Below are 24,461 nucleotides of genomic sequence, written 5' to 3'. Positions count from 1 at the left end.
GGCGCTGTCGAAGTATATGTGGCATAAGGTACTGTCTGATGATCTAGCCGAGCTGAACGTTGAAGGCGAGAGCTGCAGCCGCTAAGGTTGCTAGATGCAGTAGTCTTATTGCCACGGTAGTATAGGTCATTGTTGTCCTTGGGATCCTGCACAATGCCTTTTGGACACAAGTTCGTTTCTCACGGTAGATTCCATGCCAAATAAGCCGCCATGTTGGTTGATGAACGCGCGCAAGTCTGAATTGCCAACCTTCATCAGTGAGATTGTACTTTTGAATGACGGCGTTGATTTTGCTGTTGAACTATTTTTGCACTTTTTCGAGGATGCCTTGAGGGACAAGCCCTAGTGAAGACCAATGTGGATGGGTCATTCAGCCCAATCTTGTTTGTGGGGGAGGTTCCAGGGTTGCCTTAGACTCAGTCTTGAGCTTTGTGAAGCGATTCTTGACTTATTTTCTCTCTTTCAAGACGAGAGAGATAAGCACGTTTGTGCCGTCATCAGTGGCTATCTCCTTGCATATGCTAGTGAATAGGACGTAGACTATATCATCTTCGTCTCCTTATGCTATGCATGTTGCATGAACTCAAGAGACCGACAGCGATGCAGTCTTTAGAGTGGGTAGAGGAGATGTTGTGAAAGAGTGGTGATGAGTCCAGACGTTCGCAGCATCATATCATGAAATGCTGCAGTCGCTCCTCAGTACCAGATATCCCTTGGATTCAGCCAATGACACGTTCAAAGAAAGTTTCCGTTTCTTCTTCGTTCGCTGAAATTTCTCTTAGATGACCAAGCCAGCCGAGTTGGGGTAAGCAACATCGGGTTCGTTCGCTGGCTGGTCGGTGGCAGTTGGCTCGTGAGAGGTCTCTGGTGTGAATACCAGCACCCTTCTGGGCGCTCTCTTTTTCTTTAAATAACGGTCTCGTCGTCTGCTACCATGCTATCTGCGTCGTCGAAATTTTGTGATCCGTTGGTGGTCTCTAGCGCGACCACGGCTTCCCCCTCCGGGGCCTTAAGGATGGGCCACGTGAGTTCCGTCGAGTTTATGCGGACAGTGAAGAGACTTTTTGGTTCCTGATTATAGAACCCCTCGATGGGAAGACTTGTATAGACCGAGATACAGTACATCATACTCTACATCATACTCGAACAAAGCCATGTATATTGAGGGAGAGGTCGGCGAGGAGCATTCCTCAGCCTCCTTGCGTGGCGGCGCCAACAAAATATACCGATCTTCTCTCCAAGTGTAAGAATGGCATCTTTGTCTCTTTTGGGTTATATAGGAGAGTAAAAAATCCTTGTATAATGCTCTTAGGCCATTCCTAGGGCTTGGGATCTGATGCGTTGTCGAATTTGTCCACGACAATAGTCAGCTTCCCGAAGTTTGAGACACCTTGAAGTTTGTATGAAGGTTGCTTAAGGCTTCATTCTCTGTGGCATCATTCAGCTGTTCAACGTCCTCTAGTTCAGGGCCGGTGAGCTATTCGGTGGCTATACTGCATGGCGATCTCTGCGGTAATTTATAGTTAGATATAGAGAGATTTTTTTAACCACGAGAACATATTCAAGATTAACCCTAAGCCAAGCAAGGTGCATATTGGTCCGGGTTAGAGGCTTCTGCGATCTCTGCGTCGCTGCCGACGCAGGTAGACCACTTCTTGATCACATGTGTAGTGTCCTTGGATAAGATATTCTTCATATCCCAGCGACGCTGTAAATTGAGGTTAATGTGTATGTATATGCGAAACCAGTCTTTATGGCAAAATCCCTATTTAAACTGGTTAGGATTGTCAGGATGAATGAAGACAGGCAGAATGGGTGGTATACCTGACAAAGCTGAGACACTGCCATTAGAGGGCTGGATGTTTGTGTTATGGCCGCGGATGTTTATGTATGAATGGCATATCGGTGATAATGTAGCAGGTATCTCACGGCTGTGGCGAAATCTCAGTCCTCATTGTCGCTAGTTCTTCTACTCGATTTCCCCTTTCTCAAATCACAAGACGGACGAAGTCTTTTGGGCTTCTTCCATTCCGAAGAAGGAGGAGTTCTACCCAGAAGGACCTCATCAATCATCTGGACGTTGTCGCTTTGGAGGTCCAATTCGCTGGTGTCATGGGAGATCCTTGTGGTAGAACTTGCGCCAGCCTCTCATTTCATTGGACAGGGGTGGAGGTTGTGTAGAAAAGAATGTCTTGGTGCTAATGGCGCTTTCGACTTATAGTACCGTCGAAATGGTTGCCCGGTCAAGAGTCTTGCTTTCATGTGGCCTTGAACTCGAGGCCTGGTTGACCACTCCAAGTTTGTCAAGTCATGGAGTATAGTCTCATGCTGGCAAGAGATCGATGGAGTTGGACTTACTAGTTTACTATATTCTTATAAGTTAAAGGCTTGCGGTAGGTGATTATTGTCCGAGTAGGATTGCAGGAGAATCCTTCGTGATCCCTCAACTGCTGGCGTCGACGGAAGCCAGTACCACAACCGTTACATTCCCAGGTAGGTGCATAGTGACCTGTTGGATTGCAGTGCTGGTGTATAAAATGTTCTCTCATACCAGGTGACTGTAGAGTATTCGTTAACGTCGGCCTCATAGATGTTACGGTCTCCGTCAAATGCTGTTATATTATTGTTACATGGTTATTGCCATCCTGAGGAAGTCCAGTTGAATAACCATAGAGACCTGTCATCACAACCATATATAATATCTCGAGGTCGACCAGTAATGGCTAGGTTGTGAAGGTTCGTGCTTTGAGTACCCTTGCACAAATCCGTATGTCTTCCGCTCGATCCCACTCGCGGAGAATAGAAGACTTGACATACTTCGCTGTCCCGATTTACGAGTTACAGCAAAGGCGCTAAATGTCCCAGGTTGCCATTCACTTCTGTGGAGGTAATATATAGGTATCAGTTTCGAAAGACTCGCATTGACTCAGCAACATCGGGGTTGAGACATCTATCTAAACATGAAACTGATGTAGCAGTCGATGGTTTTCGAGAGCTTGCTTCTAGCACAGGTTTCCGGATGTTAGAAAAACGATCTCACCGTCGACGACAGGTGTTTTGTATATGCATTTGTGTCCGAGGAGGATAACTCGACCTTGCTTATGATACGGCGACAAGTTGTGCTGCCAATTTATCAAGAGGCTGTAGTGTCTCGAGCTTGCTATGCAATATCTGGCGGTAGAAAAGACTCCGTCCAAAGACGAAAAAGCGGTTGCAAAAAGACCTGCTGTCGGAAGTATGCCCCATGTGGGTGTCTGTAGAGAGCCTTGTGTCCTCAGCGGTGTAGTCGCCGACATCTATATTGTCCGGTGCCATGGAAATTGCAAACTGGGACACCACGTCCCAATCGATGTCGTTTTCGGAAAGGCTGCAGAAGTGCAAACTTGAACACTAGTAGCGCATGCAATGGGGTGGAAGACGCGGTTGACAATCTCGATATATCTATAACCAGCGAGGGTAATGAGAAATGTCTTGCTGCTGACCGTGATACTGGGCCTTGATGACTTCTGCTTGGCAATGACACTCTCGGAGAGGCGAGCGGTCTTGAGGTCCTCGACGATGACAACGTTCTCGGAGACTGTGGCTTTCTTTTCTGTGGACGACGAATTTCTTCGAGAACAAAATGGCAGCTCCTCGGCATCATTTTGGAGCTGTGAGATGTCCTTGAGATCAAGGATCACCTTACTAAAGGCGTTCCCTGTGGCCTTGTATCGGTGACCGGGTATGCGCTGGGTTGTATTTATAAGGCATGGGTTTCGAGAGGGGGCTAGCACTGCAGTCTCCATTGGGTCGATGCCTGTGCTTGTTCGGCAACCCCTGGACTCAGGCTCCAATGTTAGTATAAGTACTCATGAAGGTAAGGGTTGGGACAACGTACTGATACCGAAGCTACACCTTGTTGCAATGGATCATTTATATATAGCCCGATACATAGTTGTTCTCTTCTTCTGGCGAAACTCCGTTATCTCTCGCAGCAAGTCGGCCACCATCACAGAGATAGATCTCGCTTATAATAGTCGCGGACTTGAGAAACTGGCATGGTCTGCCTGAGAGATTCCCAAAAGATACTGATGAGGGATTTGTATGTCGACTTGAAGTTGCCTCATCAGTGAAATGGCCATTTAGTATATATAATAAAGTTGTCATTAAATGATGAAGAAGGAAAGCAAAGTGTCGGGAAAGAAAGGAGGTATTTATACTTGTACGGGAACACAAGCAGCGTCATCCATTTCAGTCACAAGATGGCAGTTTTTTAATAACACATCATCTCCAAGACATTTGTCTCAGCTGATATACCATTTTGCGTAAATAGAAGGATAGGCAAGATGGCAATCGCTGAGTCATTGTCCCTTTTAGGCACCTTGGACGAAGCAAAGACAAGACAAGCGACAATTCCAGTATTATCGTCACAAGCTTGGCAAGTGTAAGGCAACAGTTCTGCTGTAATATCAGACTTACGTGTTTGTTAAAGCATATACTACTTATATCATGGTGCTTTGCATCAATCCGTTTGCAAGCATGCCCAGGCAAGCTGCATTACTGCTGATGCAGCACTACATACACAGCCGCATGGTAAACATAACACGCTCCATAGCAATCTTCGTTCTCCTCAAACACCACTTATTAGGCAAGCTAGTTTTGTCCAAGCTTGCTTTGGGCTGTGAGGTCTTGGATGGGGTTTGGCAAGCAATCAGTGGACAACATCGAGGCAAAAGGACATCTTTGCTCAACACTGTAGTCAAGGTGATCGAACCAAACCAGTATCAACATCACAAATCAAAGGCCAAGCAGCCCCTACACCAATCAAAACGAAGCAACAGTCACGCAATGCAAGCATGTTAGCGAGGCCAACGCATCCATCGTCAATCTGCATGATGACAGACACTTCACATCTCGCTTACAAACCCCCACCAAAACCTGATATCATCAAAATGCCACGACAAACGTCACAATCTTTAGGCAAGGGCACACAATTTAACAATCCAAATAAGAAGCATAAAACTTCTCATGTATTGGTATACAATGCCCCTCAGGGCTACCTAAGTACAAACAACTCTTCCCAAAATCCCAACCCAATGCAAACAGCTCCGTCATCTGTCTTCCGTGCGTCATGCAATAATTCCACCTCTACTCAAGCGTGTGCAAGAGCAATCTTTCATAGTATTCATAAAAGGAAACGAAATAACAAGGAAAACGAAAGGGAATAAATCGCTGGTGGGAAGGGCATTCTTCTTAGCCCATCCATGATCTGTACTTGAAGGAGAAAAAAGTCCGTAAATGTAATGTAAATCTTTGTCTCGTCTACCGTAGATGTTGGCATCCACCGGTCTTTAAAATGCGCCAGGGTAATATGCAAAAAATGATGAAATGAAAATGTGTAATATGAGGGGGTATTAAATCCCGCGAGATCGTTATGCCATGACGAGAGAGCGCTCCTTCTTCTCCTTGTTCTTGAAGAGGGCCTTGAGCATGTTGCTGTTGTTGCGGTTGACCTTTGGTCGTACAGTGACTTGTGATTCGTCGTCTCGTCGGCTGCTGCTTCGGCTGTCGATTGACCTCGTCTCGATTCTCTCGGAACGCTTACTCCTTGATGAGCGGTGGCTACGCTCACTATCGGCGATGCTCTCTGCGTAATCTTCGCGTCGTGTACTCCTGTCGTCATCATCACGACGACTCCTGTGGCTGCGATGGCTACGGCGGCTGTCGTCTGTTCGGTGTGTCTTGTGACTTCGTGAACTCTCATGTGTTTTACTTGTTCTTGTGCTTCGGCGGGACTTGGTATCGAAATCATCTCCTCCGTAGCGACTTCTCGTCTCCCTGTCGGCCAAGGGTGTGATAAGCTCCATGTCGACTTCACTCTCATCCTCTCCATAAGGCACAATGCCTCGTCTCCAAGTCTCAATTGAACTCAAGTCGTCATCAAGGATGAGGGCCTCATCGACACCTGGGCCATACTCGACACCGTACTCGCTCTGGGTTCGCAGAGGTGCAGGACGATCCATAGGCACACCCTCATACGCCAAGGCCTCCCGGGCCGCCTTCTCCTCCTTCATTCTCTGGAAGATTTTCCATCCTCCGAAGCAGATAACAGTGACACCAGCAGCGATACTCGTGCCAATCAAGAATTGCGGGGACGATAAGAGAGAAAAGACAGCTGGCGATCCACTCTTGAGAAGACCCAGAAAAGCGGGCGATGTCTTCTTGACCATCTTTGACAACTCAGCAAGCGAGAGCGCAACGGCCGCCGCGTGGTCTGGGTTCTTCTGGAGCTCGGCCATTGTCGTGGTAGCCGAATGGTGGATACATTTGGCTTCGGTTAGGAGACCCTCTACGCGGTGAACAAGGCCCATGGCCTGCTTCTCATCATAGTACTGCGGGTCCAGATCGGTGCGGTCCTTCAGATCGGGGGGGACGCTTCCATAGGCGAGGTCCATGTCGATTTCCTTCCGCGGCCTCATCTGCACTAGTTCTCCAGTCGATCGGTTTCGGGGGACCATAGGGCCAGCGCCGTAGGCAGAGGGAGCCATGCTACTCTGAGGCATGGCAAGCTCCATGGGGATCTCCTTGTATACAGTTCGGGTGGGAGCTTTGCTGGGAGCTGTGGCGGAAATTTCGGTGTGTCTCTCGAGGTTATCAAGAGTCAGCGCACGGCGACTGGCAAAGTCCTCTCGGGGGTGTCGCGAGTGGACGCTTCGCGATCGGCGACTGCGTTGTGAGCCAGCTTCGCTGCGCTGGTCACCTGCGCGAGGAGGATAATATCGGGAGCGGTCATCGTCGATGTGGAAATGCTCTACAGGAAAGGCTTGAGGCTGGGCATTGACGTCGAAGGATTGCGAGCGCTGCACACCCTGCTGGGCTTTGATCTCTGCCTTCTTGTCTTTGTAGTTGCCCTGAGCTTCCTTAAAGATGGAAAAGAGCTGCTTGCCCTGTGAAATGTTAGCCGAGGTTGGGATGCGCAAGCGCAAAGGGATGACGAACGGTCTTGATAATCTTGCCGGAGTTGTTAACAATGGTGATTGTCTGTTCGAGCGCCATGTTGGGCAGCGGTGTAGGTTTCGTAGTCCTGCTCTAAGTCGCAAAGATGCGACGAGGTGAGAGCAAGAGCTGTAGATGCGCGGGATATGTGTCGAAGGGAGGAGGCCAGCTCTCTCTATTTGTCTGTCGGAATGTCTATCTCTGGATCGTGACGAGACAGACAGACAGGACAGGACAATATAAGGAGCTGATGCTTGTCAATGCGACAGACTCAGACTCAGACCGCAACGAAGTTGACGAGGTAAGGTAGATACAAGGACAAGGGCAAGCACGAACAACGCCCAGCCCGTTCTTGAAGGATACGATCCGATCAAGGACTAGGATCCCCTTTACAAGAAATAGGGAGCGCGATGGAATAAATGATTCACGCTTTCCCGGTCCCGCGGTGGGAATTGTAATGGATGGATGAGCTGAGGGTGATCCGCAGTGGGGGTGAGTTTGAGAGATCAAAAAAGTGGGCGGGGAACACAGAGATGAGAAATGGGTAATCCGAGAAAAATATGAGGTCGGGTCGGTCAGGTTCCTTGCTTTGTACCGGTATAACCACTGAAAGAGGTAGCCCAGAGCTTTGCGGTACAGCGGCCTCCGGGGGTTCAATTGCAGGGGACTAGCTCGCTGTGGCTCAAGAGACGGAGCACGTAAGTTGGTTTTCTAGGCGGTGGCGCCGGGGAACAGAGAGTTCGGTCCACTTGATGGAAATGGACAAGAAAAAAAAGGGTCTCGTCTGGGAGACAGCTGGAGCTGGAGGGGAAAACAGGTGAAAGTGGAAAAGCTAAGCTTGTTGGAGGCGGTGGATTTGTCGGTGAGGAAAAACCGGGAGTAGAGGGGCAGGGTAATCCCAGAATTGAAGAGTAGGACGAGAGGATAAAGAGGGAAAAAAGAGGAAGAGGATGGGGCAAAAGGGGTTGATAAGTGGTTATACTGGAAGAGAATTGTAGGTATCAAATCAAATAAATCCCCCGTGGGCAGATGGACATGCACAAGGTGCATTCACATCAACAGGTACGGTACATCGGTTTGAGTTTGTCCCAGGCATGGATTGGAAGGGATGGATGGATGGATTGGGCTGTTAAATGACGGGTTGACTGAACTGGACTGGACTATCGAGAGCGACTGGCTGGTAGTGATTCTCAGGCACAGTAGCTGTAAGCGAATAGGCCCAGAGTGTGACAAGCTGCACGATGATGAGGTCGTGTTACAGTTGGATCCCGCATCGCATTGCAGATGGAGATTTGGAAGATGTGATCAAGATATTTGACTCAATCACTTTGGACACTACGGTATGACGATCGTTGTATCTTCCCAGAGTCTCTTCTTCCTCGGCACATATCGTGTCACTCACTGTACCTCCTGTATGTAGACTCAAACCTGAATCTCCAACACGATAGCGAAATCACAGTCCCCGTCCTCTCATACCAGCTCAGTTCTCTCGCAAGTTGACGCCCTCTTCGTCTCACCTCCATCACCTGGAGTCTCTGCCGATTGGCCAAAGAGCCCACCTCCTTCGTCAGGCGCCTGTGCATAGCATCCCAACAGGGCACATCCCTGTTTTTTTCGTTCCTCTCTCTGTCGAGGCCCGCTAAGGCTTTCGGCGCGCGCCAATTCGCATCACACATGTGGTTTGTCTGGCACCCTATCAAATATCGACAGGGCGTGCCCGCCTACGTAGGTGGTATCGAGGTCTCTCGATACCGACAATTAGGGAGGAACTAGAAGCAGGAGAACCTGGGAGAAGGAAGAAAAGAAGATGGCTGGTCCGGCATGCGGGGATGCGTTTCCGTACGAGACGAGATGTGAAGGGTTATGCTGGGCTGTCGATCTTGTGCTGCCAGCCTGCCAGGATGTTCCCTCTTTGTGTTGGTCACGGGGATGAAAGAGAGCATCTTAGCATGAATCTGAAAGTTGAGGTCAAGCCCAATCACTCAATGGCTGAGCCACACTTGGTCAACGACTTCTGTGGCTGGAGTTAGTGTCCTCTCCTCTTTCTCTGTCTTTCAGCTGGCCTTGTCACACTTCTTCCCCCACGGACGGTCTCGACTCACAAGTCAGATGCTTACAGATGAGTACTATCATCAACTATCTTTTTTGTCAAGGCCACATAAGCCTGTGGCAAAGCAAACTCTCTCCATCATATTCAGCTTAGAATAATCACTCACTGCCACAATTTCTAAGACAAAAATAATACCGCGTCTCTGCCCAAAGAAACACATGGGTCGATAACAACAGTCAGTTGCTCGGATTGAAGCAGACGATGCCATGTGGCAGTCTCCCCAGGCTAGTCCCCTACGGAGAAAAAGGAAAAGCAATCATTAGTCTAGCCCTCCCGTGGCAGATCCTGCTCCTCCGAATGGAATGGGCTGTATGGGACTGTGACTGATCGGCGGGCTTGGCTCACCCTAGACCAGTCCTGAGTGAAATAAACAGGAAAAACTGCGTTGAAGGCCTCAAGACGGGATATGTATGTTGTACTGTACATACTTAATTGCTGACCTTTGCTCCACTTGATGTCTCGTGTCGTGGTTCACTACGACTCTGTCTTATTTCAATAGCTCATCCTGTTTGTGGTGGCTTTTGTTTTAATGGTTATTGAGCTGTCAGTCAACGTCAGGCTCTGTCTGGTTCCGATTGTCGGGGTCCCCAAGATTTCACCCCGCAACTTGAGCTTGTCTTGGCAAATACGTAGGTAACACTCAAACGGTCATGGAGAGAGTTCCGATATGAACCGAGCCATGAGGATTTGTGTGTAAAGGTTACAGTTCTCAGGAGAGTTACCTACAACAGCCGGAGATGCTGTGTTCAACGTTTAACACAGCACAGAGTAGTATATACCCTATAACTTGATACCGTTAAAGTTGCGCAATCCCTGCCTCATCGACTCAATCACCCCATCGAACTAATCGAGCCCCGGATCTTTCTTAGTCCAGATCACGGACAATCATGTCATCTCAGTCCAGTCTCTAAAGCCCCCAATTCGATCCAATTCCTCCGTGTCAACAATAGACATGACATCTAATATCTTAATCATCACCCAGTGAGAAAAAGCAAGTAACAATTCAATTCCCCGCGTCAGTTCCGGATATCCGTAGTGTCTCCACCAAATTATCCCCCACCGTCGGCGTCGGTACTCGTAACGCAACCTCACATCATCACTCAATCACATCAGCATCTGTAAAACCATGTCCTCAATATCCTCCCTCTGCGCCGCGCTGCAGACCTCCACGACACACGTCGTAGATGGTCTGCGCAACTTCGTCACGTACTATCCGCAGGCGCGGCTGGACCTGGCCAGCTTGTCCCGGGAGCTCGCGGAACTGCAGATGGTAGCGAGGCTGCTCCATCACAACGCCCAGGCCCTGGAGTCCGGAAGCGCGCCGCTGCCGGGAAGGTTGGATGAGGCGATCAAGGGGGTTGTTAGTGAGGCTGGGGAGTTGTTGGAGGAGGCGGATGACGCGTTGGATACGGGAAGGACGGCAGAGGAGAGGACGCCCTCGTGGTTGGAACACACTGCCGAGAGGTTGTCGCCCTTTGCAAAGTTGCTTGAGGGTTTGAGGAGTGGGATGAGCCTAGGACTTGACTGTGTGTTGCTGCAAGTTCACCTCATTCCATTTCATAAGATGTTCACTAACATTCTCATAGTGCCATCAATTCTCAGCCTCATGATGGTGAGAGAGAACTTCCCGGTTATAGCAGCTCTCAGATCCTTCAAGAGGCATCAACTATCCGCTCAAGATTCCTCCAGGAATCAGACAGTGAAGACCCTCGCGTTGAGAGCCAACGATCCATCATCACAGAATTCATCGAGGCTACTCAAGACTTTATCTCAGAGAGCTCATCTGCTGCTCCACCACCAATTGATGACGCCGAGAGTCGGGACCACAGCAACAGCAGCATCGCTAATCCAGAGTACGTCCCCTCTCACAAAGATTTCTCAATATAATAACGTCTCAGGACAATTGCGTCGTCTCCTCACTCGGAGACGAATGAGCCGCCTATTCCGGATTACAACGCCATTGGTATAACCTCTACAACGCCCCTCCGCATCTCACTCCGCCACCTCGCCAAGAAAGAACTCTCCAACCATGAAGTCGTCGAGACTGCGTATGTATCTCGCCACAACGCCCCCACAATCGCAATCTCAACCCTCGAGTCTCCCACGCGCTTCTACGACGCGAGCGCCAATCAAGTTTCATGCTTGCAGAACCAGCACGGCGTCAACATGATCTTCTCGCGCAATGGTCGTCAGTGGGCATATCTTAGCGAGGAAGATGGCAAGGGTCTCAATGCGGCGAGCCATGATGGTATCAACTTCAAGAAACCGGTTGTTTACCTTGGCGACTACATCAACGGACGGAAGATCGCGGTTTGTAAATGGCCTGGCGGAAAGCCACTTGCGTTCTCGCAGGACGGGAATTGGCTTGCGGTGGGAAGCACGAGAGGTCGGGTTGGGCTCATGGACTGCAGTGCGAACATGAACAAGGCGAGCGTCGTGATTCCGTGTCATATGGATGAGGTTACACATGCTGTGTTCACACCAGACAGCAAGCTTCTCATCACACAATCTCGCGACGGCACGATTCGCATCACGAATGTAGCAACCCGCGCATCGATCGCCAAGCTCGAGACCGATACCTGGAAGAAGCCCGTGTTCCTCGGAACGTCGCCCGATGGAGAAGTCATCGTTTCGTTATGGGGCGATACCGTGTTCCACTGGAATCACGGCACCGCAGCCCTCGAGTCGTACAACCTCAGCGGGCGAAGGACACGCGAGGGCTGGCCCATTGCTGTATCGGCGGACTGTCGCTTCTTGTGCTGTAGAACAGATGACGGTGTCGATGTAAGTGATATGTACTCGGGAAGAGTGTTGTATACGATTAAGTTTCAGAGCGGGTTTGTCACGGCGGCGTCGTTTAGTTGGGATGGGAAATACTTGATTCTTGGAAAGGCGGCGTCGTGGATGGGACTCAAGATGGGAACTTCGACGTTGGATGTTTGGGAATTGGTATTCTAGGCGTTTAAAATGGGCTGTAAGTTGGATATATGTACGCTACAGAGAAAAGTTATGAACCAGAATTTGACCATGATGTTTGTGTAAGTTTACTATTAAAGTCGTTGAGAGCATTGTCATGCATATACTATTTACTCAACCTCCTTCCATCTCGCCTCAAGCATCTGTATCCTCATAAGAGGCCCTCCGCTCATGACCTCCGCCGCAGCCTCTCTCGACTGTCTATCGTACGAATACCCCTGCATGACCCATTCATTTGCATGGCCATACCCAGCATACGAGTTTCCAACAGTATAGCTATGTCCCATGGTAGCATCTTGAGCCCATCCCATGCTCTTATAAAATGTACCCTGTGTGCCCAACATCTGCGCCTGCATGGCTGCTATCTTTTGCTGATTGAGGATCTGCTCGCATTGCATGATTGTCTGCGTGTAAACGACATGTCTTTGCTCTCCAACAGCCAAGAGACCTTCTAGATCCCCAGTTCTGCAGGCCTCGGCGTATAGACCTCTCATGCGCGGTGAGTAGATATCGCACATACGTTCTTTTTCTGGCTCTCTCACGCCAGTGAGTGCAAATCGAGGCTCGAGTGCTGTTCCCTTTGCAAAGGAAGCATAGCAATCTTCGCATATCGCCAGGACTCCCCATCCCCACCATCGTCTATTCTTGCTAAAGTTCTTCCTTGGACATTGTTGAACATGGCCCCATTGTGCAGTCCAGTCAAGAAAGAGCTTGCTGTCTCCCCAATTTCGTGCGCTAACATATGCCTCGAGGGCCTGAACTGCTCGTGGATGACCCAAGCTGAAGCCGCAGAGATACAGTTCGTCTGGCTTGGTGCTGTTGTCTTTCATGAACCATCGTGCCCCTCCAATTGGTTTGATGATGCCCTCATAACACGCCGCGCATATTCCCCAGCTGGGAGGATCGTTCATAGGTGTGTACCACGAACTTCCTTTAGTTCCCTCCCTGTTGCAAACAGGGTACTTGTCCATTTCCCACGCTGCAATCCAAAACAGACTTCTATCCTCATCATCCAGTGCCTGATGCATCGGAATGATGTGGTTCAACTGCCCAAGAATACACCTTGTCTGGAAGTTTCCTCCAGCAACCTGCTGCCATTTATCCTGATCTTCAGAAGCATAGAAGTAGTCGTGATAACACGCTGCACAAGCTTGTAGGTCCCTCGGTCCATTTTTAGGCTTGTACCATGCACGCTCATTGGCGTTGATGGTGTCGATCTTGGGACATTCCGGTATTTGTGCGCGCTGGTTGAACTCTTGACAGAATTGGGCCCATTTGTTCTCTTTCGCATAGTCCATGAACTTGCGTTTGAGGAACCATACGCTGAGATCGCAATAAGCACCGCCTTCATTGGGCAAGAGCTGATAATACTTGGCAAACGACGAAGTTATGAGGCCGTCCTCGAAGCAAGCCTCGCAAATTGTCCCGTTTGGAATATCAGCTGCTTTGTACCACGACTCTCCCTCGGTAATGTTTTGTTCCCTGCAGTCTTTGATACTAATTCTCCTCCTCATAAACTCGACAAGCTTGTCAAGGCTACCAGACTCGACGGCCTCGGGGAGCAATGTATCTTTGATCCGCCTGGTGTAAAATCGACATCTGCGCTTGTGTCCATCGTCGTAGAAGACCTTTCGGAACGAGTCCCTGAATTTGGTGTCGTAGATATGATCTATATAGCAGCGAGCACAAATGACGAACTCTGGTACAGCAGCGTGATAGAACCAGTGTTGGGGGAATAATGTTAGTGAGCCTGAGCATTCGAGACCTGCTTTTGCACCACAAGCATGCATCTGTGCTGGCTCAGGGGTTCTGACGCGAGGAGGCTTCGGTGTAGAGACGGGTCTGGGTTGAGCCAGTTGTTGTCGTTGTTGAGGTGGACTTAGATCAGATGGAGGTGGCTGATAAGATGGAGTGTTTGCATGTTGAGGTTGAGGACTTGCTGGAGCTGGTGCGTGATACAAGCTCCGTTGCCTTGTCTGCTCCTGAGCTCTAGGAGAAGGTTGTGCTTGAGGGCTCGGCGGTGGTGGAGGGTAGTATGGTGTCTGCTGCGAAACACGCCCAGGCGACACATAACCACCAGACTGTGGTTCGATTGGGGTTGTAGCCTTAGCAGGAGGAGGCCCGGGTGGAGGGGGCGGTATATAGCTTTGCAAAGGACTAGAAGGCGTTTGTGTCTGACTCTGTGGCGAAAGATACGAGTTCTGGGCCGGCGGAGCTGTATACGATACTGGTCTTTGTGTAGAACTCACACTCCCAGCTGTAGAAACAGGCCTCCTCGGTAAAGGCGGTGCAGCATCCTCCACGTCCGTATTAACCCTCGGTGGCAACGGTGGTCTCTCTACCTCTTGTCTCTGTTTCTGTATCTCATCATACAATCTCTGCTGTTCTCTCACCAGCTCCTCCTCCGCAAGTTGATAGTTCTTAGCCTCTTCAGCTCTCAACTTCTCTAGCTCCTGGGCCTGCTTCTCTTGTTCGATCCTCATGTTGGCGAGATCTTCTGTAGCTTTCTTCATTTGAGCGTCGTACTCTGCTTTGTAGTGCGCTGCGAGACGCTCTGCTTCGCGCCATTGTGTTTCGAGCTGTTGGGTATGTGCTTGAGAGGGATATGGACTCTGAGGATAAGTTTGCGGACCTGGTTGTGTTGCTGGCGGCGTGATGTGAGGCTGTGACGATGTCTGAGAGGGTTGAGCGCTTGGTGGACGGTACGGTGATGGTGGAGGCGGATATTGTTGCTGCTGAGGTTGGTACTGTGTTGTTTGAGGTTGTCCATATTGCAGTGATTGAGGCTGGTACTGAGTCTGAGGTTGTTGATACTGCTGTTGCCATCCCGAAGGTGAACCCCTCTGATATCCGCCCTGTTGGTATCCTTGATTCGTTCCTTGTCCATAATACCCCGACTCTCTCTGCCTTTGCTGCTGCTGCTGTAGCTGAGTCTGTTTCTTATACTCCTCTCCCACTTTACCAACAAAATCCTTTAACCAAGCCATTGTATCACTGCCTTGTCCTTGAGTAACACAATGCCCAAGGAATGAGGGGCTCTGACTGCCTAAATACCCTCCCCACGTCAGATGTAAATGGGTTACAATAATACCCGAACACGCCCTGCGCTGATCTGGCCAGATGAGGCAATATTATGCCTCCTGGGCTCCGAAGGAGAGGAAAGAAGACTTAGGACCGTTGTCCTGAGTGGCAAAAGACTTAGGTAAACTTAGTATGGACTTGATGGACTTTAGGTTTAGGTATTTTAGTCTTCTTCGTTCCCTATGATGCCTCCAAGGCTCCTTACTTCACGGAGCATTGTCTCCAGATATGATCATATCAGATGCGCGCTTTTTATTGTAACCCACAAACAAGGATCATAAGCAAGTCAGCCTGGACTACGGACTAGACCCTTGCTTTCAGCTCGGTATCATCGGGACTGGGCTTTAAAGTTATCAACGGTTCAACGAACAAGCTTATTTCCAAGCTTGACGAAACAAACGGTCTAGCCAATTATTGCCAAATCAGCAGCAGCCATAAAAGCAGCTTTTTTATACTGCCCGGCTCTTCATGTTAAAAACTGCGAAATGTGTAATTGTCCGTGTACGCTTACGATCAGTCCATCTCCACCACTTGACCCAGAAATCCTTCGATCTTCATTCCTCGACCCTCAAACGACCAGGATCCTTTGTAGCCTGTATCACCATCAGCGGGACACGACCGCAACGCGGAATCTACGAGCCAACGTTCAGAAGCATCACGAACCGAGACTCGATGAAGTGTACCAAATTCATTAACTCCTATAACCGCATGCTGACCCCCTAAGCATGGCTTTTCATATATCTTTCAGCTCATCGCGAGACAAAAGGTTGAACCTCTGTCTGCCCTGAGCCTCCATGACATGTATCAAACTTCTGAATAAAAAACAATAGGTATATGCATCCATCAATCCCAATAGCAACAAACGCCCGCCCGCCCGGTTCATGCTGGTATTTCGTAACTATGTGTGTTGTTTATGCGTAAATGTACGATACCTCAACGCCGTTGTTTCATCGGTTGCCCATCTGTAGAACAACCCGTTGCGAAGAAAAAAAACATATTGCCTGAATGCGTAGTCCGTCGTCCATTTATCCATAATGTGATGCATTAAGCTTCTTCCTCAATCATTGCTCGAACCTCGGGCTCGTTGAGAAGGATACGCTTGCCAAGTTCCTCTGGTGGCTTGCCGTCTCGGACAGCTCCAAAGTCGAGAATCTGCATCATGTTAGTACTTGTTACTCTCATTATCTGCGCTGGAACGTACCTCGACGTAGGTGAGTGAATCGCGCTGGACGGCAGCCACGCATCGGCGATCGTCAAATTTGACCTGCCAAACACCGCTGAGATCGCTCAACAAGTCCTGAACGCATTCGCCAGTTCGGACATCCCACATCTTGACCGTCTTCTCACTGCCACTAATAACTTTCCGTCCATCGTGCTGGAAACAGGTAATAGCCCCAGTATGTGCCATGAGAGTATTGCGGCATTTGCCATTTTCTGGATCCCAGATACGAAGAGTCGAGTCGGCCGCCGCCGACACCAGTCGCTCATCGCGAAGGTCTAACAAACCGACAAGCAAACTATGTCCCTCGAGAGTGTACAGACATGCGCCAGTTGCAAGATCCCAGATCTTGACCAGCGAATCCATTGAGCCCGAGATACAACGATTGCGTTCATGATCGAGGACGACTGAGTAGACTTTCTGAGAGTGGCCGTGGAGCACATGAAGAGCCTCACCGGTGCTGATACGCCAAACCCGGACAGTGCTGTCATAAGATCCACTGACGAGGGTGTCACCATGAGCGGAAATGGCGCGGACAGAGTGCGTGTGTCCGGCCAACACTCGAATGAAGTAAGGGCAGTCGGACTCATGAGCTGGGGGGCCAGTCTGGATATATCGGCGGGATCCAACCTCAGGAAGTCGCCAGACCCTGAGCTGACTGTCCCTGGAGCCGGTGATGATAAGAGGCTTCTCGGGCTGCATGATGGCCTGTCCACTAGAATCTCTCCCTGTCTCGGTGGGCATCAGGATTTGCAGGCAACGGACAGTACTAGTATGTCCGTAGAACACCTGCTGGCAAAGGCCACGTTCGATATCCCAGACGCGAACAGATCTGTCAGTAGAGCCAGACACCAGCATGTTGCCTTCATACTGTAGTGCCCAGACACCACCTTCATGACCTTCAAGCTTCTTGCGGAGCTTGCCCGTCTTGGTATCGTAGATGTGGATGAGCGTATCGTCGCTACCTGTAATGATCTTGTCTTCGTCAAACTGGAGACACGTAATAACGTGACGAGGATGAGCTGCAAACGCGACGTGGCCAGGTTTAACCTCGCCGCTGGTCCAACTCTTACGGATCATGTGATGACGGCGGTAAAGCGACTTGTATAGATGTAGCTCGCGAAGGCTAGGCAGTCCAAGTTGGGGATCAGGAACAGCTGTAGCGGCAGCATTTGCGGCAGACAGTGGTCCTTCCGACTTGTGTTGACGGGCCTCGGGCTGCGACTTGTTCTCTTCACGGGCCACGGCTTCTTGTGCACTGGCACGTCGCTTAGATCGCTCGGCCGAATAAGTGTTGATCGCTCGCTTGCGCTTGGAAGCCCGAGATTTGGAGGCTGTCTCTTGTCGAAGAGTCCGGGTAAGCTCGTGCTCAGTTGAAGTCAACCGGGTTCGCATGCTCAAATCCTTTTCGTATCCACTTGCGCCAACAGGATCTTGCCAGCCCCAACCTTGTATAATGGCCTTCTGGAGTTCTCCAGGTGGGAGAGTGTAGCCATCTCGGTCAAACAGTTCCTTCCACCCTGTTTCATTACGATCAACAATGTTTCGCCAGTGCTTTGAGACTTGTGCAGCCCGACAGAGGTCTCGGTGATCGAGATGAGACAAAACAGAATATCCAAGTTCCAGGGGTAACTGTCGTAGGAAATCACATTTGAGTGCTGGGTTCACAGCGTTGGCCACAACGCGGAGGGTAGGACGAGGACACCGGCGAAGGAACTGGTACATCATGAATGTCTTCATTTCGGTTTTCATGGAGTCGAATGCCTCAAGAAGTGTCTGTGTGTCGACGACTTGAAGTGAATCAACACCTTGAGGAGCACCATCAGTGCGAGCAAGGGCGTAATCGTCCTGGGAATGGCCGGTACGAACGAGAGCAGTCAAGGAATCATCATCCACAGGCTGTGATTCATCAAGCCACCTTGAGGGATCAAGGTTCGAGGACTGGAAGCTAGGTCGTGCCTCATCCTCGTCATCGGCAGTATGTAGCTGAGCGGCTGCCAAGGTAGGCGACAGTCTGGGACTAGGAAGACTAGCATCTTGGGCGGCAACGACATCGATACTGGGACGGGGATTAAAGGGACGGATAGGTTGTTGTAAAGATCCATCAGCATCAGCGAATGGTTCTGCGTCAGCATCAGTAATAGGTGGAGTAGCAACATTGCTGCTAAAGACAGTATGTGAATCACTCTCCACAGGGCTGGTGGCTTCGTATTGGGGGCTGACAGCCGAGGAAGATGCTTCGGGTGATTGGTTTCGTTCATGGTGTGAAGAGCGTCGGCGAGCTAATCTTTCAACCGAACCAACGACTTCCGAAGTATCGGGAGTAGCAAGGAAGCCCCCGGAAGGTCTGGATGACCTTTCTCCTTGTCGATTCGAATTATGGGCAATGGAGCGACGAAGTTTATCCGATACGGCGTTCAGGGGAATGGAGCGACCAGGTCGTCGAGGGTTCGAAGTAGGTGCTGAAGATTCGGGGGAATCTATAGTGGTAGCTCTAGAAGCGCGGGAACGGCGAGGATATCCTTCTGAAGGAGATTGTGATCGATGCTTGGGTATCCGAACGAGGTTGGATTCTTGAGGGGACTCAGATTTGAGCTGAGCGGGGGTAGAACGAGAATTGCAGGATAACTGTGTACCTGTCAGTATGGTCTGTTCTTCATGACAGTTGCAGACAGCAAGGACGGAGCACAACGTGATAACTAACCTGGTGGTCTATGGGTTCATCTTCAACTTCATTGTCAGTTTCAATAGCACCTGGCATGTTATACGAGAACCTGATCAGTTCTGGGGGAGTAGGCTTCATAGCAAGAGGATACTCTTTTGTGTCTAGGTTCTCCAGAGGTACAGGGTCTCGAACGAAGACCTGAGGGAACTTTCGCGTGAGACGAGTAGTGGTCGTAACAGTCTTAGTCTCGACACACTCGCTCACCTCGAGCTGGAAGCGGCGGGAGCGGTTCTGGGTCCCCTCGGAGATGTTTACGGATACTGTTTGGGAAGGTTTGGAGTGACGAGGCTCAAGAGCCTGGCTAGTTGCTGGAGATGGTGTCATGATGCGGTCGGTGTTTGTGTGTGTTCGCGTTTGTGTTCATCCGTCAAATGTAAGGCTAGGGACGAGTTCCGATTTAGCAGTCTTGATGGGATCAGTATCAAGACTGGTTGCGGAGCTCCAAAGGTCGTAGTATCAGAGACGTGCTGTTGGAACAGCTAAATTGCGCGGGGAGCAAGAAACGCGAAAGAGGAGAGAGTGTGTTTGTGCCGAACATGCAGATGCTTCACCGGCACTTAAGGTTGGTTGTCTAACGGCCGGTTTCTAGGGTTCGGCGTTTTCGAGCTTCTTCTCCACTGACATCAAACTCTCTGGCCTCGGTCGGATGGGAAGACCACTGGTGCCGGCAACTTCTGCGACAATGTGGCCGTGATTGAGATATGTCGACAAGAGGACGGATATCGACCACGGACGCGAAGGGCTTTCGATATGAGGCTAACCTCAGGCCCGAGACCGGAAAGGGGACAACACGGTCGAAACACAGGAGATCGAAGGCGATGGAGACACGGAAGCCAGGGCGGCGGAACGAAGGGTCGTAAGGCTATCTGACTGAGCGAGCACGCGTGCACTTGAGGCTGGGGAGGCAAGGGGAGTGTACAAGGGAGTGTGGCGAGGAGGGTGAAGAGAAAACGAGTATAATTAAGAAGAAAAACGAGACACGACGTAACAAGGGGCAAAAGGAAACAAAAAGGAAGCCGTCGTCTGTATAATTCTGTATCTCTGGCCCTTCTGTGACTCGGGGGAAAGGGCTTCGTTTTGCTGACGAGGCTTTGGTGAGAGAGAAGATGTGGTGCAGGCTGATGTGACGGAGGAGTTGTTGGTCTCTGGTTCTCGGGCCAAGGTGGATGTGGACTCTCCATTTTCACGACTAGGCCCATTTGGGAATAGCGTAGATGTAGACTGGTTGGCCCTGCGTGCTTTCCTAAGACTTGGACAGGGTCTAGCCAGTGTCACAGGGGCCGTGATTGGGTGAAAATGTGGTCGTCCTTGGGGAAGGGGAACATGACACTGGACGAGTTAAAGTACCTCTCCGCACGAGTCCAATACGACTTTGGAGGTGATCGTGAGAAAGGGTACTTTTATGCACGTCGTTGCAACCACATCACAGCAGCAGACGGAGTTCGAAAGAGGTAGGGAATTAGGAAAGGACCGTCTGTTCTGTTGGTGATTGTGCATCGCCCCGGTCTAGCGAGACGCTATTCGAAGCGTGCGTTGCCTTGGTCAAACAACGGAACGAACCTGGCTCTACGACCAGTACGGTTACGGCCGAACCACGGCTCCGGCGACGCGACGGATGCTGGAATGAATTCAAGACAACAGAGACCCAGGACAGGTTTCGAGAGTTAGTCAGCCCTGAAACTTAATTTGACCGACGCCTTGGTCGATTCGCAGCAGGATTACGACGGTCCAAATCGAGCTCTAGACTACCAAGTTCCCACTGAATCCTCCGTGCTGGAAATCAAGGCCCGTGATGGTATTCAGCCCAGGTTGCCTGTTGCAACCCCACGTGATATCTCCACGTCTGTGTTGGAACCCGGAGGGTTTGGCAATGAGACTGGAACATTGAGGCGTCTATGGCAATAGATCGATTACACGAAACAATGAATTGGGTTTGTATTGGGTTCTACTCCAGCTTCTATTGTTATGCTTATCTCCATCAAGGGATAGACCGAATGGGATCAAGATGGATCCAAGGGAGCAGTCCAATAAAATAGGAGACAATGTGCAGTAGCAGCAACTCCTTTTCTACTTTGGATACTCGATCATATTTTTCAGCTGACTGAGGACCTGACGCCCCCTTGTTTATCCCATCCCTTGTTGAATCTATTCACAACAAACCTTCTCCTAACTCTGTTTCCGTGATAAATCATAATCCACCATTCGCCGACTCCATTCCCGGCCATCCAATCCTTATCCACGGTCACCGCCGAGTCCTCGCCACACGGCTTACTGTAAAAATCTCACTCCGATCGAACCTCACGTGCTCTCCGAATCCGACTTAGTCAGCCTACCAATCAAGGCATCCCCTCGGCTTTTCCGGATTTCCTGTACCGGACGAGTCCCGATACTGGATGCGGGGGTGTTCTGATCGGGGTATTGTTGGGCGTTTCGCCGATTCTAGAGCTGGGTCATCATGATGCGGTTGAGGAATGTTGGATCATGTATTGAAACAGACGGTGAGTTTTTAGTTGATTCAGGGGCCATTCGCTCCGCGATGAGTGTATTGTGATCCATTGTAAATTGATGTGCTAACCAAATATCGCTGACATTCGCTTTTTGTGGTATTCCCAATATCGCATGATACGCCGTTATCATGATATCAATCCAAACCCCTCGCTAACATCCAATCATGTCCAGATATCGACTCTCATCCAATGTATCATGATATGTAAACTGGCATACGACTTCCCAATAGCTCACTTTTACTCAACTGCACATCCAACTTGTTAAAGTCGTGTAACATTAACCAGCATATCATGCGGAAAATCAGCGTACACCAAACATCATCATGCGAGACCTCCCTGTTCATACAGAGCAGCCTCTAGTCTGGGTCTGGGCTGCTCGCTTGCTAACGAATACGCTTCACTCACAGCACTGCCAGGTCTGCTAGACATGGAGGGACGGCCGTTGGCCATAGGACCGAGAGGAATGTTCTCCACGCTGGTTTGCAGACGAGGGGCTGGCATGGGGGGAGGCGGCGAGGATGCTCTTTCAATGCCACGCATGCTCGATGCTTGTGTGCGACCAGTGCCTGCGCGACGGAAACCATACCCTGCAGGAGCTCCAACAAGGCTTGTTCTGCGATCTGTTGAACGGGCTGCACGGGGGATGACCTTTTCACGAATAACGTGAAAGTAAACTTCCAAAAACTTGTGCTGCCGCTCATCAGGACTGGCTTCGTGCATGTCCTCAAATCCAATGGGCGCAACTCTAGGCTGTTGTCCATCCTGTCGCGTGTGTGGTGTAGCCGGGCTCCATTCCGCATGTAGAGATTGCGTATCGGATGAACGGTCTTCCCCATCATTGAGTAGACGCAGAACTTCTTGGATGTGTGACCGCAAAACATCCTGGACCATTTCTCGTCGCTTCTTCTGTACCTCGGACTCATGAATCTTGATGCCCAACTGCTCTGCGAAAGGGGTAACAGTGCCGCTGGGTTCCTTGGCTGTCAGGATTTGATCGCAATCGTCGATGGCTTCGTGGAGTGCCTTGAGGGTGCACATCTTCTCGGTTACGCTTTCGTCCTTGTTGTAGGCCAAAATTTGGTCGACGTGCTTCTTAATCTTCTCGATAATTACGGGGTTTCGACGGGCTCCGGGCAGTGAAATGGGAACAAGGTCCTCATAAGCTTCCATCACTTTGACTAATGACACCGACTGCTTATCCCAACGATCTGATGTCGGGTTGGGAATATGGGTAAACATGCTGTTCTTGATGTGAAAAGTACGACTCAGCATACCGAGAATTTCGAAGGAGACTAAAACTATCAGTATATGTGTTTCCATCAAGGCAAAGAAACCTACCAGGAAACAGATGTGATGTATGCTTCCCAGCATCTTGGAAAGCACGGACAGCATTGTTGTTACATCCAATTCGGATGAGGGTCTGAGAAATCTCCTCACGAGTTGCCAGTTGAAGGAAAGCCAAGTTCTCTGGATCGTCTTCAGGAAACCGGAGGCGTCGCTGATCCAAAAGCACGCTGTAAATAGTTGACACATAGCCAAAACAAAGCTCCTTCACCTGGTCAACGGGAATCACTCGATTTGCTTCGAAGCGACTTCTCCCGTAAATGCTGAACGTGAACATCAATCCGAGATCAGTGACCTTTTCGCCAATAACCATAAAACCATTGCCTTCGGCACGATAACGCTCACGCTTGCGGTCGAATTCTTTCCAGTAGATTCCCAAAGCCGCCAACATCTCGATAAGATGGCACATCGTGGTCGTCGCGTAGGGGCGTAGAACAGTCGCAGGCATTGTATCCCAGCTCTTACGTTTCCGTTGAAGAGCTACTGTCATGGTATGTGCATCATATAGACTGGGAGGGTTGGTGGGAAGATCGTGGTGCTGTGACTGCGCATTGGGAGGCCCAACTTGTTTATGCATGCCCTCATATTGGCTCTTCTGCCACTTTTCCGACTCATGCTCCATTCGCTGCACAGCGCTGAGAAGCAATGTCCACGAAGCTCGCTCATTATCAGCAGTATGGATACGCTCTCGTTTCGTCTTGTTGGCATATTCCTCTCTTGGATTTATGTCCAGCTCAGACCACGTATGTTCGAGACTCTCAGGACTTCCGTCTAGAAAGTATATCTCTGCCCCGCGAATTGGGCCGTGTTGGTTGTCTGGTGGCGAGACGAAGATCACAGGGGCCTCAAACTCGACCTCGAAACGGAGCTCGTCCCAGGAGAAGCGACGAGTTTTTGTAAGTGCCCATTTTCCCATGACCTTCTCGTTGCATTGAGCGTATCCTGCGGCAGAGGCATAGTATTGTTGCATGACCTGCATAAAGGTAGCTGCCAGAGCAACCAAAGACACGAGGAGAGCCACGATGGCCACCACGACTTCGGGGTCCGCTTCAGCCATGGTCTTGAGGTTGCGATATTCTCTGGGCCAGTTCGTTCGTTCGTTCGTCTCGGTCTAGGATGATTGGTACCACGTAGGAGAACGGCTGCTCGGGGTCGTGAAGTCCCGGACAATCTAGCAATCAATTATGGGCACACTGTCCCTGCTCGTCACGGACTCGAAGCCTGAGTTCGATAGAGGTCAACGCGACATGAAGCAATCGTCTCGCACAGCCGTAAACCAATTCCGGCGTAGTTAGTCGTTCAAGGCGTCGCCATCATCACAAAGTAGAAAAAGGCAGAAGAAATGTTGAAAGGAGAACAAGCTGGACAAACCCACAGGCGGAGAGCCTGGTTTGAACTTCGTAGTCGCGCATCTTTCTTAACAAGGACAGGGGATGACACCCAGGGCTGTAGAGTCCAGGGTTCAATTGGGTCAAGTGCTTATTGAGTGGATGCAGTGGAAACGTTTGGGGGCTATGGCCGCAT

At 50.2% G+C, this 24,461-nt stretch overlaps 7 protein-coding genes across 7 annotated transcripts; 2 read left to right on the top strand and 5 right to left on the bottom strand.

The window, feature by feature from the left end:
* Window positions 1-3,296: 3,296 nt before the first annotated feature.
* Window positions 3,297-3,785, bottom strand: FMAN_06215 (uncharacterized protein; the record flags this gene model as incomplete). Its single annotated transcript, XM_041827033.1, has 1 exon — window positions 3,297-3,785. The coding sequence occupies one exon, from the start codon at window positions 3,783-3,785 to the stop codon at window positions 3,297-3,299; it is 489 nt and encodes a 162-aa protein (XP_041678036.1).
* A 1,626-nt stretch (window positions 3,786-5,411) lies between these two features.
* FMAN_06216 (uncharacterized protein) lies at window positions 5,412-7,035 on the bottom strand (the record flags this gene model as incomplete). The annotated part of the gene is made up of 2 exons (XM_041827032.1): window positions 5,412-6,926; window positions 6,979-7,035. The coding sequence occupies 2 exons, from the start codon at window positions 7,033-7,035 to the stop codon at window positions 5,412-5,414; spliced, it is 1,572 nt and encodes a 523-aa protein (XP_041678035.1).
* Window positions 7,036-10,211: 3,176 nt separating this feature from the next.
* FMAN_06217 (uncharacterized protein) lies at window positions 10,212-12,043 on the top strand (the record flags this gene model as incomplete). The annotated part of the gene is made up of 3 exons (XM_041827030.1): window positions 10,212-10,621; window positions 10,672-10,938; window positions 10,984-12,043. The coding sequence occupies 3 exons, from the start codon at window positions 10,212-10,214 to the stop codon at window positions 12,041-12,043; spliced, it is 1,737 nt and encodes a 578-aa protein (XP_041678034.1).
* A 128-nt stretch (window positions 12,044-12,171) lies between these two features.
* Window positions 12,172-14,574, bottom strand: FMAN_06218 (uncharacterized protein; the record flags this gene model as incomplete). The annotated part of the gene is made up of 1 exon (XM_041827029.1): window positions 12,172-14,574. One exon carries the CDS (start codon window positions 14,572-14,574, stop codon window positions 12,172-12,174), a length of 2,403 nt encoding a protein of 800 aa, XP_041678033.1.
* A 158-nt stretch (window positions 14,575-14,732) lies between these two features.
* On the top strand, window positions 14,733-15,074 carry FMAN_06219 (uncharacterized protein; the record flags this gene model as incomplete). The annotated part of the gene is made up of 1 exon (XM_041827028.1): window positions 14,733-15,074. The coding sequence occupies one exon, from the start codon at window positions 14,733-14,735 to the stop codon at window positions 15,072-15,074; it is 342 nt and encodes a 113-aa protein (XP_041678032.1).
* A 1,112-nt stretch (window positions 15,075-16,186) lies between these two features.
* On the bottom strand, window positions 16,187-19,410 carry FMAN_06220 (uncharacterized protein; the record flags this gene model as incomplete). Its single annotated transcript, XM_041827027.1, has 3 exons — window positions 16,187-16,294; window positions 16,344-18,989; window positions 19,066-19,410. The coding sequence occupies 3 exons, from the start codon at window positions 19,408-19,410 to the stop codon at window positions 16,187-16,189; spliced, it is 3,099 nt and encodes a 1,032-aa protein (XP_041678031.1).
* A 2,504-nt stretch (window positions 19,411-21,914) lies between these two features.
* On the bottom strand, window positions 21,915-23,994 carry FMAN_06221 (putative Modin; the record flags this gene model as incomplete). Its single annotated transcript, XM_041827026.1, has 2 exons — window positions 21,915-22,885; window positions 22,932-23,994. The coding sequence occupies 2 exons, from the start codon at window positions 23,992-23,994 to the stop codon at window positions 21,915-21,917; spliced, it is 2,034 nt and encodes a 677-aa protein (XP_041678030.1).
* Between the last annotated feature and the right edge of the window lie 467 nt (window positions 23,995-24,461).

The sequence above is a fragment of the Fusarium mangiferae genome (genome assembly GCF_900044065.1).
Source record: "Fusarium mangiferae strain MRC7560 genome assembly, contig: FMAN_scaffold002, whole genome shotgun sequence".
Lineage (NCBI taxonomy): Eukaryota > Fungi > Ascomycota > Sordariomycetes > Hypocreales > Nectriaceae > Fusarium > Fusarium mangiferae.
The sequence above is the reverse complement of the archived record's forward strand: the minus strand, read 5'-3'. Positions and strand labels throughout refer to the sequence as shown.